Source organism: Epithele typhae (assembly GCF_022376455.1).
Source record: "Epithele typhae strain CBS 203.58 chromosome Unknown BXZ73scaffold_8, whole genome shotgun sequence".
Classification (NCBI taxonomy): domain Eukaryota; kingdom Fungi; phylum Basidiomycota; class Agaricomycetes; order Polyporales; family Epitheliaceae; genus Epithele; species Epithele typhae.
Window position 1 is genome coordinate 456,255 of NW_025954199.1, and position 15,757 is coordinate 472,011.

The following is a 15,757-nucleotide window of genomic DNA, read 5'->3' on the forward strand; positions in this document are numbered from 1 at the left end:
CTCTCTTTTTGCATACAACCCGTCAAGATGGTCCGATGCGCAACAACCCGCGACCGTATGTTGTCTACTTGTTGTCACACTCGTGTTGTTTTTGAATATTTAGGCAGGAATCTTCAACCAAGTGCGCGTGCGACCTGAGGGGTCCTTCACCGAGGCGGAGATGTGCCAATCCGGTGCGTGCTCCGCCTTCTGCATGGTGCCTCTAGCTTACTCGGGCGTGCTCAGTGACCCTCCGGCGGCTACACAGTCTGGGCCCGGCAAAGACAACAAGAGGACCGGGGCGTACGTCCACAGCACTTTGCACAACATGGTGAGCCTGTGATAATGATTGAAACCACGAGCGTTGCTAACCTGAAGATGCGCGTCAGATCCAGGCAAAGCTGCTGGACAAAAGGCGCGTCTCTGGCGGCAATTACAGGTACAAGCCGACGGTGGTCCTTCAGCAAGCGTACGTGATCACTCGTTACCGTGCTTTGGGTTTCGGCTGTGCTGACGGGTTGCGCCAGTGCGAGGCGGGCACAGATGGAGTGCGGGGACGATGCGTCCTCGTTGACCGTTGGGAGGTCTATCCAGCGTCAGGTCGGGCCGGTCCCCAACATCACGAAGCGCCAGGTGGGTGGCGATTCTTTGCGTTAGCGTGTCATCGCTGAACACTCCTCTGGGCAGCTTGTGGTCGTCATTGAAGAGAAAGACGAGCAGATCAGCGGCCTGAGGCTGCAGCTGCAGAACCCTCCCCATGTAGACGGCGACGCTGGTATGATGGACGTGGACCCTGTCGACGACCGATCGGACGTCCAAGGCTCTGTTCAAGGCGAGCTCGCTGCGCAACAATCGGTCAACGACATGTCCGACACCATCTCGCACCCGCGCCGCTCTCTGGTGCCGCTGAGCAGTGCTCCTACGTTCGTACACTCTCCTTTGCGTTGCTTGTAAGTGCCCCGCGCTGACTGTACTTTCGCTTCAATATAGTGAACTTGTCCTGGACCCCAAGACTCCGGCACGCAGGGGCACCGACCTGGGCTTGCTGACCCCACCAGACACCGTGGAAGTCCGACGCCGCAACTCCCGTTCCTTCTTGGACGAGCACAGCGTCTCCCGAACCATGACGCCCGTGCTGGTTGCGCGCGAGGACAATGTGCAATCCATTGATTTCCGACAGTTGCCCCGGCAGGTCAGTGGCCCATTCATGTGCGACCTGTTGGTGGGTCTTGGATATCAATGGACCCTACGCAGAGCACCGTTCGCAGCGCCACGCCCAAGGAGGACGCATTTTTTCAGCCTGTCAACGAGAATATCCTCGACGTACAGCTGGAGACGGCTGAGCGCTCCGATACCGATGTGAGTAGCGGCCTTGTGTTATGCTGAACTCGCGTCGTTCTCTGACACGCGTGCCTCCTGCCCAGCGCGTCGCTGCTCAGCTCCAGCAAGCGCGGGAACTCCAAACACAGGTGAGTCTCGCTCATGTGCGGTGCACCTCATTCGCCCGCCGCACTCACAGATTCGTTTGCGCCGCAGCTGGAAGCGTGTAAGGCGGAGCTGGAGCGCTGCAACACGGCTCAGGGCGAGCAGACCGAGAAGTACCGGGAGCTGCGGGCGCGCCACAGCGACCTCGAGCGCACGCTCCACCGGATTGTCGAGGAGAACGGGCAGGTCCTGACGATCGCGAACGAGCGCGTGTACGCGCTGGAGAAACTGGTGGCGTCGTTGCGCGAGCACTTGGATGGGCTCGGGAATGCGCTGAAGCAGGGCGTCGGGATCCTGCTTCCGTGGCTCGGTCAGTGAGAGGGCACGGAAGCCGGCAGGACCTGGAGCTTCGCGTGCGAGAGTGCGAAGTATACTTAGGCTTGGGGAATGTTTAGTACGGAAGTCGACGGAGCAGCGCCGGATGCTCTCGGCTTGCGCGCAGATATTATGTATCATTTACCGCTGCTAATCTGTATGCTCACCGTTATGTATGTACGCATACTTGCGACGTGAGCACGATGCGGAGGAGTCCAAGATCGGTCACGACTCCGGGTTGGCTCTGGTGCTTGGTCTCAGTCGAGCGCTGGCGGCGACCCGCGCGGAGAGTTACATAGAAGGTGGGTCGCCGCCGCTGCCCGAGTTGTCATGTATGGAAGACTGATGATAGACAATAAACTGCTGAGAGCTTTGGGCGTTCAGCACCAGCAACTGTCGCCATCCAGTGATGTCGATGAATGGCGGTACGATCCACGTGCGCATGTGAGTGTTGCGGCGTCTTGTAACAAGACTCTTGCATCCAGACCACCACCATCCCCCGTGTCGCACAAAAGCACCTGGGTGGGTGGACGAGAACGACACGCGTCTTGTTCCGGTGCTGAGCATATCACGCCGCAGCCGCCCAGCGCCGACGCCCAATGCCCCTCCTCGACCTCCCCGTAGAGCTCCTCCACGACATCTTCACCCTCGCCTGCACCGACGGCGGCCCCACCGGCTGCGCCCTCTCCCTCGTCTCGCGGCCCGTCCACGCCCTCGCGCGCGCCGCCCGCTTCCACTCCGTCGTCCTCGTCCCCGCGACGCCCTTCCGGGTGAACCGCCTGCGCGCCCAACTCGCGCGCGACTGCGCGGCGGACGCGTACGTCCCCAGGCTCCGGCACCTCTGCATGAGCGTCGTCGAGGGCTCGGGGCGCTTCTGGCCTGCGGATGCAGACACAGAGCCTTCCGCGGCGGCGACGGCGGTGGAGCCCAACCGGGACGGGCGCAAGAGCAGGCCGGCGCACAAGGAGGACAAGGATAATTTGAAGGACTGCGCGCGCGCCGGGACGGCGTTCCGGGACGCGCGGACGTACACGCAGAGCGTGTCCGCGCTGCTCCAGCTCGCGGCGCCCGACCTCGAGACGCTCACATTCGTGCACTGCCACGGCTGGGTCGACGTCGCGAGCATGTACGGCGTCGAGTGCGCGCGGTTTCCGGCGCTGCGCGAGCTCTCGCTCGTCGGGAGCTACCCGTTCGTCGAGGTGCCGCGAACGCGCGGGGACTACAGCGCGAGAGCACGACCGGACGACGCGCGGGACGCAGAACAGGAAGAAGACGGTGATGGCGTCGAGGAACAGGGGACGGCGATGCCCCGCCTCGAGAGGCTGCACCTCGCGTTCCCGTGGGCGCACATCGCCGGGATGGAGCTCCTCCCGTGGCTCGCGCGCGCGCCGCGCCTCAGCCACCTCCGCTCTCGAACGTGTACCGCATCCCGGACGGGCTTCGCCAGGTCCTGGTGCGTGCGCTCCACATTCTCCCTGCCCCGCGACGTCGCGCGTGCTCATTACCGTCCACATCGATCCCCGAACCTCGTCCCGCCCGTCGACCTCCGCAGGCGCACGCGACGCCTCGCCGCCGCTCGGGTTCCCGAAGCTGGACAGCGTGCGGCTGCAGCCGCGCGCCGCGCGCCAGGCGCTCAACGGCCGCTTCCCGCGCGCGACCCGGCAGCACCAGCGCGTCACGCAGGCGCTGGACGCGCTCTGCGCCGCCGCCGCGCGCCCGGTCGTGCGCGTCCGCCCGACACGCGGTTGTGGGACGCGAACTGGGAGGAGGTCGCGCGAAGGGAGTGGCTCGATAGGCTCGATGGGGGCCCGGGTGCTGGTGAGGCACAGGCCCGCGCCTACATGGGATGAACGCGGTTTGAATCGCCGAGCTAAACTTGGCTCATTTGGATGGGGGCTTTGTAGCATTGTATCCTCGGTGGGAGGAAGTCGGACCGCTGGAGAACCGTCCTTGTTTCGTAGAATGACGGGTGTCTTCGTTTGGCTGAGGGTTCGTTCACTGCCAATTCTGTATGAGAACAACGAGTCGTCAGATGGCAGCACAATAGCTAGATCGCGTGCTTTGAGCTCCCAAGCGCCGTCAAGTATCCTTCGAGAATGGGACGCACCTTCTTGTTTTCGTGAAGAATGGGCCACGTCGCCGGGCGATTCAGTGCGCACCCGATTTGATGCAGACACAGTCCAATGAGTTCGAGGCGCGGAACTAGATTGTTAACGATACAAAAGGCCCAGAAGAGCTACAGCGATAATGTCCCTGTTAAATAATACAGTGTGCCCGACATGGTCGAGGAGATAAGTAGACGTTAACTTATGCGCTACAGGTGTGGGGGTGGTATCTCTCTATGCCGAGGTATACGGAGAAGATCCAAGTCCGAGAGGGATTAGCCGGCGAGCGGCGGTATGTGATGTGGTAGGGTATCGTGGAGGGTAAAGCGCATAAGGTGACGTGTGTCCGTGTCCAGCCTGTGGAACTGAAGCGTTAAGGGGGCATAGATAGACTTGGAGCGCATAATATGGTCGAGAATTGTTCGATGGGAGGAGCATAGGCGACGGTGGCGAAGGGCCCTCGGCGTGGACGGGGTGCGTGAATACGTGGAGGCTTGTAGCTCAGACGTAGCGGACGCTGCGACGGCGGCCGGTGAGGATGACGAAGTCCTCGGGGACGACGGAGGTGCGGCGGTGGCGACGGCTTCGGCGGTTGAGGGCCTTCCAGGCGCAGATAATGCGACGCTCAATGTACTTTGAAGCGGACATGCTAGAAAGACAGGCAGATCAGAATGCAGCTCCGGGAATAGATGGATGAGACTCACCGGCGCTGCTGCTGGGGGAAGGGGGTGAAGGAGACGACAGCGAACTGAGAGGACATGCTGAATCGGATGAGGGGTGGTTCGGTGGTGGTAGTGGTTGAACGTTGAGATGTGGGGGCTGGGTCGGGGCGTGTGCGGAGAGGGGATTAAGAGAGTGTCAAGAGTAAAGAGAGGATAATCGTCGCAGACGATGTGATAGTGTGAGAGCACGCCGAGTGGAGGTGGGAGAGGAGATGATCCTGGCCAGTCTGCCGGCCACAGAGGGTGATTATATGCGCCCAGTGGCGAGGGGCATAAGCAGAGGACAATGACAGACGCGGAGAGGTGTTCTGCCATTATGCACGCCCCAACAACGAGACTGGGCAGACAATGGGAGAGACGGACAGAGCCTGCAGCCGGCGTTCAGACAGCCGCATCTGGCGAACAAAAGCCTTCCCGGCGCCTACCTGCGACATTGTCTCGTCGCGGTCACGTGCTCTGGCGTTCATCTCCCACGCGCGCTTACGCGTTGTTGACCAAACAGGCACAGGCGCTAACGCTCCATTATCTGCTCGTGGCGACAACTTCCAGCTACTCTTCCATGAACAATTGCCTACCTTCTTTCTCCTTGACAACACATCTTGTTTGTAGTATTTGTCTCTGCTGGAGATTCCCGATGAATTGATCACAACGCGGTTGCACAAGTAAGCTCCTTCATGTTGACAGGAGGTTCAGATGCAGTCTAGCAGCGCGTTTCATGCAAGGCTTCGTGTTTCTTTCGGTCAGGACGGATTCTGCTGAAAATGATTGCCTGCTGACCCGTGTCGGTACTTGTGCAGGCTTCTGTGAAGATCATGCTGCGGTCCTATGCCCCAAGTGTGGATGGAAAGCATAATATTTATAGAGCGGGGAGCATGGCGCAGGCTCGGGCTGGCAAAACCCAGGGAAGAGGTGGAGCTAACACGAATTCGAAGACGGAGAAAGGCTACCCGCGTTTTTCTTGGCTGCCACTCCCCGAACTTGAACCGAAGTCGCCAGATGCGCCAGCCGTCGTCGTTCAGCCTTAGGTACCGTTGCTACCCACATCCCGTGCGGGAGATAGCCGCGTAGGTGAGTTTCCCGCCGCTTCCCACCTCATGACCGTCATGACCCGCTCTCGCCTGCGTCGTGCCCACCAAATGACCACCCCCGACGTCTTTCCGCCTGTCTTTGTCGGGTGATACCCGGATATTTTGCTCGCTCGCTGTGGTGTCCGTGGCGGCGCAGTGTGTCTTCATGCCGTATATAACTGCAGCGAGCGGGGCTCTTGGAACTCAGGTTGCTGGCCCCACTACCTGATACAAAAATGTCCAAGTTCTCGACACTCCTCGCCCTCCTCTCTGTCCTTCCCGCTCTGTCCCATGCCCAGTCTGCGGTGTACGCCCAGTGCGGTGGGATCGGTTGGAGTAGGTTTCACATTGTACTACATACAGGGTCTTCGGCTGACTGTTTTGATCTATAGCCGGTGACACCACCTGCGTCTCTGGTTCGGTCTGCACTGTGCTCAACGATTACTACTCGCAATGCCTGTGAGTATTTACTTGCATGTCCTCGGACACCGAAACATCTGGCTCACTTGTCTTCGCAGTCCGAGCTCTGCCACGACTGGCTCTACCAGCACTGTCGCTTCGACCAGCACTGTCACCCCGACCAGCACTACCTCCGTCAGCACCACCACCGGTTCCAGCACCGGAACGGCGACAAGCACTTCCGCCACGTCCACGTCCACTGCTGCTGCCGGCAACCCCTTCGCCGGCTACGAGGTCAGTAGCACTCCCAGACGATCTAGACCCATGAGCTGACCGTCTTTGCTCCCAGATGTACCCGAGCCCGCTGTACTCCTCTGAGGTCGCCGCCGCCGCCGCCGCCATGACGGACGCGGACCTCGCCGCCAAGGCCGCGAGCGTCGCGCAAATCCCCACCTTCACCTGGCTCGACACGGTGGCCAAGGTGCCCTCGCTCGGGGACCTCCTCGCGAACGCGACGGCGCTGCAGGCGAGCTCGGGCCAGAAGCAGATCGTGCCGATCGTCGTGTACGACCTGCCGGACCGCGACTGCGCCGCGAAGGCGTCCAACGGCGAGTTCTCGATCGCCGACGGGGGCGAGCAGGACTACTACGGCTACATCGACCAGATCGTGGCGCAGATCGAGAAGCACCCGGACGTGCGCGTCGTCGCCGTGATCGAGCCGGACTCGCTCGCGAACTTGGTGACGAACCTGAGCGTGGAGAAGTGCGCGAACGCGGAGACGACGTACAAGGCGTGCGTCACCTACGCGCTCAACCAGCTCGCGACCGTCGGCGTGTACATGTACATGGACGCCGGGCACGCGGGCTGGCTCGGCTGGCCCGCGAACATCCAGCCCGCGGCGACGCTCTTCGCGGAGATGTACCAGAGCGCGAACTCGTCCCCGTTCGTCCGCGGTCTCGCCACGAGTACGTCCGCGTCTCTTCCGTCCTAGGCTCACGCGCGACGCTAACCCACTGTCCCCCCCCTCTTTCCTATCGTCAAACAGACGTCGCGAACTACAACGCCCTCCAGGCCTCCAGCCCCGACCCGATCACGCAGGGCGACCCGAACTACGACGAGCTCCTGTACATCGAGGCGCTCGGGCCGATGCTCTCCTCCGCCGGGTTCCCCGCGCAGTTCATCGTCGACCAGGGCCGCGCCGGCCAGCAGAACCTCCGCCAGGCCTGGGGCGATTGGTGCAACATCAAGGGCGCCGGGTTCGGGATGCGGCCGACGACGGACACGCCGTCGAGCCTCATCGACGCGATCGTGTGGGTGAAGCCCGGGGGGGAGTCCGACGGGACGAGCAACTCGTCCTCGCCCCGGTTCGACTCGACGTGCTCGCTCTCGGACGCGACGCAGCCGGCGCCCGAGGCGGGGACGTGGTTTCAGGCGTACTTCGAGACGCTCGTCTCGCAGGCGAACCCGTCGCTGTGAAAGGGGGCGCGAGCGTCGCCACTGCGTGTGTTGTACTGCTATGTGTATGTGTATTGTATTGCTGTCGCCCACAAAATATTAGTTTCTCTTTCCTGATCTTGCGCTCCCTGCTACGCGCTCCCAGGCGCTCCACCCGTCAGCCCGAAGGTGCCTATGTGAACAGCGCCGTGCCAAGCAGGGTGATGTTCACAATCCTGAACCGCCTGTTGAGCGCCTCGTAAGCTGGCGAGTCCGTCTTGAGGCGAACAGTCGCTCGACGTCTGTCTTTTTTCATCTCATCTAAAACGGGCGGCTGGGCGCATACGCTACTCATCGCGCCGACAGAAAAATGATGAGACTACGCGAGACCGAAGCATTGACGGAGGACATGTCGGCAAGCGCAACGTTTGCATCGACGGCTTCGGGCTGTAGATGGGCAAGAGACAAGCAGGAGACACACCACTCTCTTGAACCCCACATCAACCCAAGAAGCCAGGGGCGCACGCCGTTCCCCACACTGAGAACCAGTAAGGTAGGTAGCGGCATTCTCGAATTAGCAGATATGCCAGCCCGATATCTGACAATACGGCGTCTGCGAATTATACAGTAAGGTAGACCGGCCGGGTATTGAAATGCGATAAATAGAACCAAACCACGAGAGCGGAGGGTTATAAATCACGAGGAGGAGCGCGAGCAATTGAACGTGTACGCCTCGGGTAATCTAGGGGTGCGCGGACATTTTGGTCATGTATGATCGTGATGTGTGGTGACTACAGGCGAGCTGAGGTATGTGCGCTCGGCGAGAAAGTAGGGAGTGTGGATGCGGGGCCGGGGGACCGGAAGAAGAATGGATATGTGCGCGTTAGTACGCGACGTACGCAACGCATAAGAGAGGGAAGCCTGCGTAGAGCCCAATCCAGAACACTATATTGCCCATGAGCTTGTTTCTCCGAATGGCTGGGATCCTTCCGATGGCGATCAGAGGGATTTGTGCAATCTGTCTACGGCTCAGTCCATGGATCGCGTTCGAGAGCGAATGAATACTGACCTGTAGGATGAAGAGGTAGAAGCGTATCTTCTTCGTCACGACGGCCATCACAAGCTCATGTGCAAGAGCACTGAAGCAGAACGTGAAGAACATGGCGCCTTGTCGCGAAAGCTTGTAGCTGCTGATGGATGACGCGTAGACGTGACGGAGAAGGAAGGTGTGCACCGGCTTGTTCCACTTGCGTGAGAACTCGTCCCATGACGTCGAGTTCCACCAGTCGTCGTAGAATTGACGGTCCGCGAAGCTGCATGACATTAGCCATGACGGTCGCTAAGCAGGAATGAACGCTTACTAGCTGAGCTCAGCGAAGGCGTTGCAGATGCATTCTGGAGGTCCGTGATTGAGCGACAAAGTAGCTTGCATAAATACAGTAGGACATACCGAAGATGATGTAGAAGAGTAGCAAGTACGAGATCATGAACGGCATCGCGAGGTCGAGCAAGCTGCGCGCAAAGCTCTGCTCCGGAGTCGGCGTAAGAGGTAGGATGAATGTTTCCACCATTGTGTACAGGAGAGCGAACGTCCCAAAGAATGCGACCGACTTCTCGAAGACGTAGAGTGGGCGGATGCTCTGTGTGCGGGGATATTCGAGCTCATAAACCAGTGTCGGCGTCAGCTGATACCATGCAAAGTCGTAAAAGCTGATATTTTGAGGCCACCGAACCTTGCCCTCGATGGATCCGGTCAGTTCATATTCGAGCTCGGTGTGTGCCTTGGCGAGAGACGCAATCTTCTCCGAGGGATGGTTGGAGAGGATCTCTGAGGGAGTGGGAGGCCCGATATCTACAACATCGACTGCCATTGCTTGCGTCCCGGAGGTCCTGACACCAACGGTCCTTTGGAGACATCACCTTTGCCAGAGTGCGCGAGGAGGCGCTGGCGTAAGGTGGCAACAGTGCGCACGTCGACGTAGGACGTGGTACTTCCAGCGGGTATGTCAAGTGGAACATCCGGGGTACCAATCTCCACAGGTGATTCCTGCTGGATCATTGCCGATTCAGCCGCCTGGAGCGCGGCATCCCATCCACCCTCGTCTTCGGCGGCCCGTTTGAGCTGGCCGAGCAGCGCGCGGGCGCGCTTGTCAACGGATGCGAGCTCGCCATTGACGCTGAGGTATGAGTGTACCTTCATCATCATGACCTTGGAGATAGAATTCGTGTCAGTGAGATCAGCGTGATGGCAACATGCGCGACCGCGCCTCCTGGACGCAATAGCATCGCATCTCGGCATCGCCCCCGCGCACTCGACCGCGCGATGTGCTTCCGACACCGCAAGCGGCGCGCACGGCGAAACTTCTCCAGGACCGCGACGACGAATAGACGCCCATGGGCGAGCGAGAAGCAAGGGTGATTGTTCTCCGCGCGGCCGGGGAATTTGATGCGTCGCGACGGAAGACAGGATGTAGGACGTAGAGACAGGGACCGGGAGGTTTCGCGCAGTGATAGCGGAAGCGTCATTGCAAAAAGCAGTACTCACAAACGAGTGGAGGGTAAGGAACCCAGATTGGACCCAAGGCCATTGCCTACGTGAGGCACTGTGAGAACGAGCGAGCGAGCGAATTATGAGTGAGCGCACCTGTTGAACGTCCACGTAACGGCGACAGCGAGCATCGTGGCCTGCCAGAGATGCTGGAGGAGGATGCCTTGCCAGTAGTACTTGATCCAACCCGTGGAGATGGCCTTGGCGAAAAGAACACAGATGCCTGTGCTGAGGACGAGAACGGCGTCGGAGAGCGCGAGGGTCATGGCGTCGCGCGACATCATGGTCGCGAACTCGAGGTTGAGGGGAGAGCCTGCCTGTTCAACGCTGCGAATGTATGTGCTGACGATGAAGAGGAAGAGGGAGATCCAAAAGAGAGTGAAGAAGCCGCGGAACTGATTTGTGTAGCTGGCCTCATTTCCGATGTCAAAATGGGACTTGCGGGGTGCGAAGGTGACCATGGCGCGTAGCTTGTTGGATGAGGAACGGTAGGGCTTGGAGAGATATACGGTGCCTGGCGCAGGCGCAGGCGTGGTGGTGGAGCCGTTGACGGCTGCGGGGTGAGAAGAGTCGGACGCAGCGGCCGGGGCAGCCATGGTGGGTGGAGAGACGGGGCAAGGGCACAGTCAGGCGGAAGCTTATGAAGGCGACCTGCGGAGGGCGCGGGCGAGCTCGGCGCGAGCGTGCTCGAGCGCCCCTACGTCATCGGACGCGTCCTCTTCCGTCCGATCTCGCCAAATCATCCTGTCCCCGCCGTGCTCGTTGCTCTCTCAGTCACACTTGCGGCCATGTCGCTTTGTAACGCACCCTTTCATCAGTCCGACATCGTCTCGATCCAATCTACACCATGTAAAACCCGTCCTCCGCCGAGCCCATCCCGAGCCCGACCAACACCGTTCACCTCACCAACAAATACCCCACGAATGCCATGATAACCCCCAACAGCACCCACCACGTCGGATTACGAGCACCGTCCCGGTAGCATTCGTTCGCCTTCGCCAGCTTCCCCCAAATGATCGCCGCCGGGTCCTCCAAAAGCACCTCCGAGTCCAGTCGGAGGTAGTCGGACCGCACGTTCAGCATGATGAGTGCCTTGCAAAACTCGTCGTCTTGCCTCCACAGTTCCTCGTACTCGCACCTCAGGACTCCGCTCCTCCAGCATTCCTTGTCCTCTGTGGGCGGACAACTGGTCACGCACAGATGCGCGAGTGGGATGGACTTCACGCGGAGTACCGTCTCGATTGCAAGCTTGAATTCGTTCCAGTTTGTTGGGCTCAGACGAAAATGGACAGGCAGGAAGAGCTCGCCCATCTTTGCGTCAGCCATTTGGGGGCGGTAGAGTGAAGTCGGCGTGCATGGTGCGGCCATCTTGGTACTATCAGTCTTGATGTCAGGATGTTGCATAAAGAACCACAAGACACGCTTACCTGTAACTGTGTGCGAAGGGCAGACGGAGCCCTCGCATTTTGGTCCCGTTACGCGATATATACACCTCGGCAGTTCTTTGTGTTGTTTGTGGCGAATGACCACAGTGCGATCGCCAAAGTGACCCAAAGAAACTTACAATGAAGTGCCACTACTCCTTGTTTGAGCGGGAACAGCAGGAGCTGCTTACAATCACTCGTCACTCGAAACATTGAAGCGATAGTTATATTTTTGGGACGAACACATCCGGTTACATACGATAGAGAAATGTGCCATCCTCCAAAATATCCACACCTTTGTCTCTGATTTAGAGGAAGGTGGACTGAGATGAAGGATGAACGAAGACTTCTTGACGAAGCCCGAGACGATTTCGCCGCCCAGTTTAACGCCAGAGCGGTGGAAAAGCATTCCGCATGAGGTGTAGATAATGACGGCAATACAAGAAGCAAGGCAGCAAGAAGTGAAGAGCAGTCAACGTTCAACATGGCGATGGATTGGACTTGGAGGGAGGAAGAAAACCCAGGAGCAGAAGGGAGCAGACCGGCGGCTTTTGTAGTTCTGCTTACATGATACACTCCCCTCTGATTAGGCGCCAAACAAGCAATGTCCCGGCTCGACGCGCCCGACGCGCACACGCTGTCTTGAGCCCTCCCTTTCCCCCCTTGTTCGCATTGTTTCCCCTCTTTGTGGAGGATTTATGTCCAGAAGACACCCGGGAAACTACGGCCTTCCAGACAACCCGACATGGATCGAATTTCCCCGCTCAGATGGAGACCCGTCCCTCCTCCCGAAGAACACGGCCAAGGTTGTTGACCGCGACGGGAGCGTCAACTTCATGCGTCCTGTTCCGCTCGACGAAAGTCTGGCGCTTATGTGGAGGATAAACGTCGGCAGGGAGGTTGCAAACCGGATGGGACTTGCCGGTATGTTAGTAAAAGCCACGCGCAAAGTCCTTCCACTCATCGGCACGTTTATGCGGGCAGAGGGACCAAAATACGTCCTGAAAGACTTCCCTCATGGATACCATATGTATGACCACAACAAAGGCCCCGAGAAAGCACCGAGACACGACCCGTATTTGTGCGGTACGTCTATTTATCATGGCACCACGCTTTGGCAGCATACACGCGTTCAGATGTGCCCATCGGTCGTGTTGCCCCGGGGGAATGCGGATACAGCTTACGCGTGTTGGGATGATGGTCCGGAGCTCGTACCCGTGTAGGGAAAGGTGCCAAGAACAGAGAGGAATTCACGCCTACGCGTCAAGGGCGTGTTGTCTGAGCCGGGGGAAGCGCATAGACTCTGTTCCATGGGAACTTCGCGATTTCGCGAAGCATCTACCTTATGATTACTGTGTTCAAATGCCGTCTCGCGTGAGCGTGGTTAGACAAGCAGGTGGAATGTGCTACTCTCGCTTATCTTCTCACTCTGTTCGAGGCTCGCATGACATGGTGAACATTTTGCTAGGGGCACCGTGTTTTGTCTGTGCAGCAACTGATACACCACAGGATCCACCAGCGTCAACAGGTTTCGTTCCACGAACGAGTTCATCCCGCATGCACTATGGCTCATGACCGACGCGACCATGAACCGGGGCAACTGCAAGTGCAAGTACTGTACGAAGCAGCCGCAGCGCATCATATCCGACACCATGGGCCTCGCGACGACCCGACGTTCTAGCTCCATCATCCCTACACCTTCAGCCTCGCGCCTACCCCGCCCGCGCCGCGAACCTCAGCAACGGCAGCAACGCCCGGCACCAACACGACCGTATGCTTCAGTCCGGGACCAGCCGCGCCCGCCCGCGACCTTATTGACCGGCCCCGAGCAGTTCGTTGTACCCGAACGCGACCAAGACATACGGACTGCAATCCACTTCAATGATCTCCAGCGACCCCGGCAGTTCAGGAAGGGCGAGCTCGTGTGGTGCAGTTTGCCGGCTCCAATCCGCGGGCAACATTCGACCGAGGACATCTGCTTCTGGCCGGGCTTGGTCGAGGAAATTCATTTCAAGGTCGAGAGCCCAAAGGGCTCACCAGATGGAGATGCGAGCACGGAGCACCTGAACACGGAGGCTGCAGAGGGAAACCCAGCTCTAGGCGCGGCCAATTCGCCTCCCACGGCTCCCGAACAAATGGAGGGAAAAGCCCCCGGAGTCGGATCGAAATGCTGGTATGTTTACAGGCTCAAACTTATCTCAGTCCCGCATTTTCACCACGTCGCGGACGACGGGGTGCTGCCATACCTCGCGAATGCTCCTGCGACACCCACCCTGGACCGCATACGGGAAGAGCTCGAGGCGTTCTTGCACAAGGTCTCAATACCCGAGATGGACGCGGAGCTCGAGAACATGGTCATCCAGTACAACCCTATGGGCCCGGAAGACCCCGACGATTACTATGAGAAGTTCCGGCGTGCGGCGCTGCCTTACACCCTCGCGATCCAGATGGCATCGACTCTCGCCCAGTTCTGGCTCCCCACGGACCAATGGGAGTGCACTTTCAACCTTCTACCTCCGACTCTCCCCCTCCCTCGGAGGAACCCCAGTGCGTCCGCGACTCCGACGCACCCACTCTCCACGCCTCTCCCGGCAGGCACGCAAACCCTCCACTCGGTCATTCAGCAGTCCATGACTCAGAACGCCTCCTCGCCCTCCAAGATCTCGGGTCCGGACGGTCCTGTTTCTGAGGCACAGAGCATCGGCGTCCTCGGCACAGTCTCGCGCGCCGCCGCGGCGCCACAGACGGTCGTGCAGTTGCGCTTCCAGGGCGTGTGGTGGGGCACAGAGCGGATCTGGACTGACGAGCTCGTGCGGCTCAAGATCGCACGCTGCCAGTTCGCGCCCCAGGGAACGGACCTCATCTACCCTCCCGCATATCCGTCCCCGTCCTCGTTGGAGGCGATGGAGGCGATGGGCGGCATCGCTGACCCATTCGCTGCAGCGGGCGAGAGGGGGCTGTTCATGCGCCTGGAGGGCCTGTTCGTGGTGGACATCCCTGGGCCGGAGGGGCAGGCGTCGACGAGGGAGTGCCGGGCGAGCGGGACGGTATTTGAGCTTGTGGACGAGGACTGGGAGGAGCCGGTTCCGGCGACGGCCAACGGGACGGACAAAGGGAAGGGGAAGGAGCGCGAGGGTCCCGGTACGCGTCCCACGATCTTCTTTGCGCCGGTTGCTGATGATCTTGTCGCTCATCACAGCTGCCGACTCCAATGGAACGGGCTCTCTCCCCACCTCCGCCGCGGCCGCGGGAGGCGCTGCACCGAAGACGGACACAGGCCCGCATCTGAGCGACCAGCTCTCCCATCCCGTGCTCTCCACACCGTACCCCCTCCCAAACCCACCGCGAGGCCTCAAGTTCCGGCCGATTCTCCGACCAGGACAAGAAGCCGTCGTGTCGCTGTCGCTCATCAGCGGGCGGTACTACCCCGAGCTCTTCCACCACCCGCTCATGGCTCCACAGCTGACGAAGGCGATGGATCCGAGCGAAAGCCAGAAACAGTGGGCGCGGCAGCTGTTCGCGATACACGGGCTGACGGCGGGCGCGGCGACGTCGATGGAGCCGCGGTTCTGGCGGCAGTCGCGACAGATCATGCTGCAGGAAGCTGGCCTGGAGGCGCGGAACCGCCTCAAGCAGCACTGGGAGGAGGTCAAGATGGAGCGGCTGCACCCGCGGTCTGCGAGCACGGCGGGAGAAGGAGCGAGTCCGATGGAGGTCGACTAAGCAGTAGTCGTTGGATGTCGCTTGTATGCTCGCTTTTGCTTCCTTTTTGCCGTTTTTGCCGTATTGCTGTACTCAGTGCCTGGACTGTATCGAAAAGAGACGATCTTCGCGTTGCCTTGGCCATAGATGTTGAGTAAGCTCCGCCCCCGACGCTTGACGATGGTTGTTTTGTCCTTTCATATTGGTATATTCTGCTTCTTAATGCCACAGTAGTCTCAGCCGACGCATTGCAATGAGATAATCTGAACAACCACTGAGGTTGAGCGTCTAATGTGGACGTTATGTCAAGAATGCCTATCGTGCCTATGACGCAAGGACGGCGCTTACTACTAGGAAATTGGGTGCGTCATTCTAAGTGCAAGATCCTGAGACATGGACATAATTAATTGCATCATTGGGGATGCGCGAGTATATGGCGTCCATTCACTCTACTCCTTGCCGCACGGCCATTGGCTGAGATGACCACCGGTGCGGTTCAGAGTGAGCGTATAGACGGGACACAGCAGAGCCAGAGTGCATGCACGCGATCGCTGAGCGGTGCAACCGAAGACTTGAT

General features: G+C 59.6%; 6 protein-coding genes across 6 annotated transcripts; 3 read left to right on the top strand and 3 right to left on the bottom strand.

Moving 5' to 3' along the window:
- Positions 1-2,378: 2,378 nt before the first annotated feature.
- On the top strand, positions 2,379-3,629 carry BXZ73DRAFT_75376 (uncharacterized protein; the record flags this gene model as incomplete). Its single annotated transcript, XM_048022202.1, has 1 exon — positions 2,379-3,629. The coding sequence occupies one exon, from the start codon at positions 2,379-2,381 to the stop codon at positions 3,627-3,629; it is 1,251 nt and encodes a 416-aa protein (XP_047880687.1).
- A 756-nt stretch (positions 3,630-4,385) lies between these two features.
- On the bottom strand, positions 4,386-4,644 carry BXZ73DRAFT_98670 (uncharacterized protein; the record flags this gene model as incomplete). The annotated part of the gene is made up of 2 exons (XM_048027758.1): positions 4,386-4,533; positions 4,589-4,644. The coding sequence occupies 2 exons, from the start codon at positions 4,642-4,644 to the stop codon at positions 4,386-4,388; spliced, it is 204 nt and encodes a 67-aa protein (XP_047880688.1).
- A 1,265-nt stretch (positions 4,645-5,909) lies between these two features.
- BXZ73DRAFT_98671 (cellobiohydrolaseII) lies at positions 5,910-7,548 on the top strand (the record flags this gene model as incomplete). The annotated part of the gene is made up of 5 exons (XM_048027759.1): positions 5,910-6,009; positions 6,066-6,132; positions 6,192-6,366; positions 6,422-7,037; positions 7,118-7,548. The coding sequence occupies 5 exons, from the start codon at positions 5,910-5,912 to the stop codon at positions 7,546-7,548; spliced, it is 1,389 nt and encodes a 462-aa protein (XP_047880689.1).
- Positions 7,549-8,389: 841 nt separating this feature from the next.
- Positions 8,390-10,515, bottom strand: BXZ73DRAFT_88544 (MBOAT-domain-containing protein; the record flags this gene model as incomplete). The annotated part of the gene is made up of 7 exons (XM_048024992.1): positions 8,390-8,524; positions 8,576-8,819; positions 8,868-8,901; positions 8,957-9,358; positions 9,427-9,715; positions 10,052-10,097; positions 10,151-10,515. The coding sequence occupies 7 exons, from the start codon at positions 10,513-10,515 to the stop codon at positions 8,390-8,392; spliced, it is 1,515 nt and encodes a 504-aa protein (XP_047880690.1).
- Positions 10,516-10,951: 436 nt separating this feature from the next.
- Positions 10,952-11,519, bottom strand: BXZ73DRAFT_98673 (uncharacterized protein; the record flags this gene model as incomplete). The annotated part of the gene is made up of 2 exons (XM_048027760.1): positions 10,952-11,429; positions 11,482-11,519. The coding sequence occupies 2 exons, from the start codon at positions 11,517-11,519 to the stop codon at positions 10,952-10,954; spliced, it is 516 nt and encodes a 171-aa protein (XP_047880691.1).
- A 657-nt stretch (positions 11,520-12,176) lies between these two features.
- BXZ73DRAFT_98674 (uncharacterized protein) lies at positions 12,177-15,201 on the top strand (the record flags this gene model as incomplete). Its single annotated transcript, XM_048027761.1, has 4 exons — positions 12,177-12,402; positions 12,463-12,564; positions 12,988-14,619; positions 14,678-15,201. 4 exons carry the CDS (start codon positions 12,177-12,179, stop codon positions 15,199-15,201), a joined length of 2,484 nt encoding a protein of 827 aa, XP_047880692.1.
- Between the last annotated feature and the right edge of the window lie 556 nt (positions 15,202-15,757).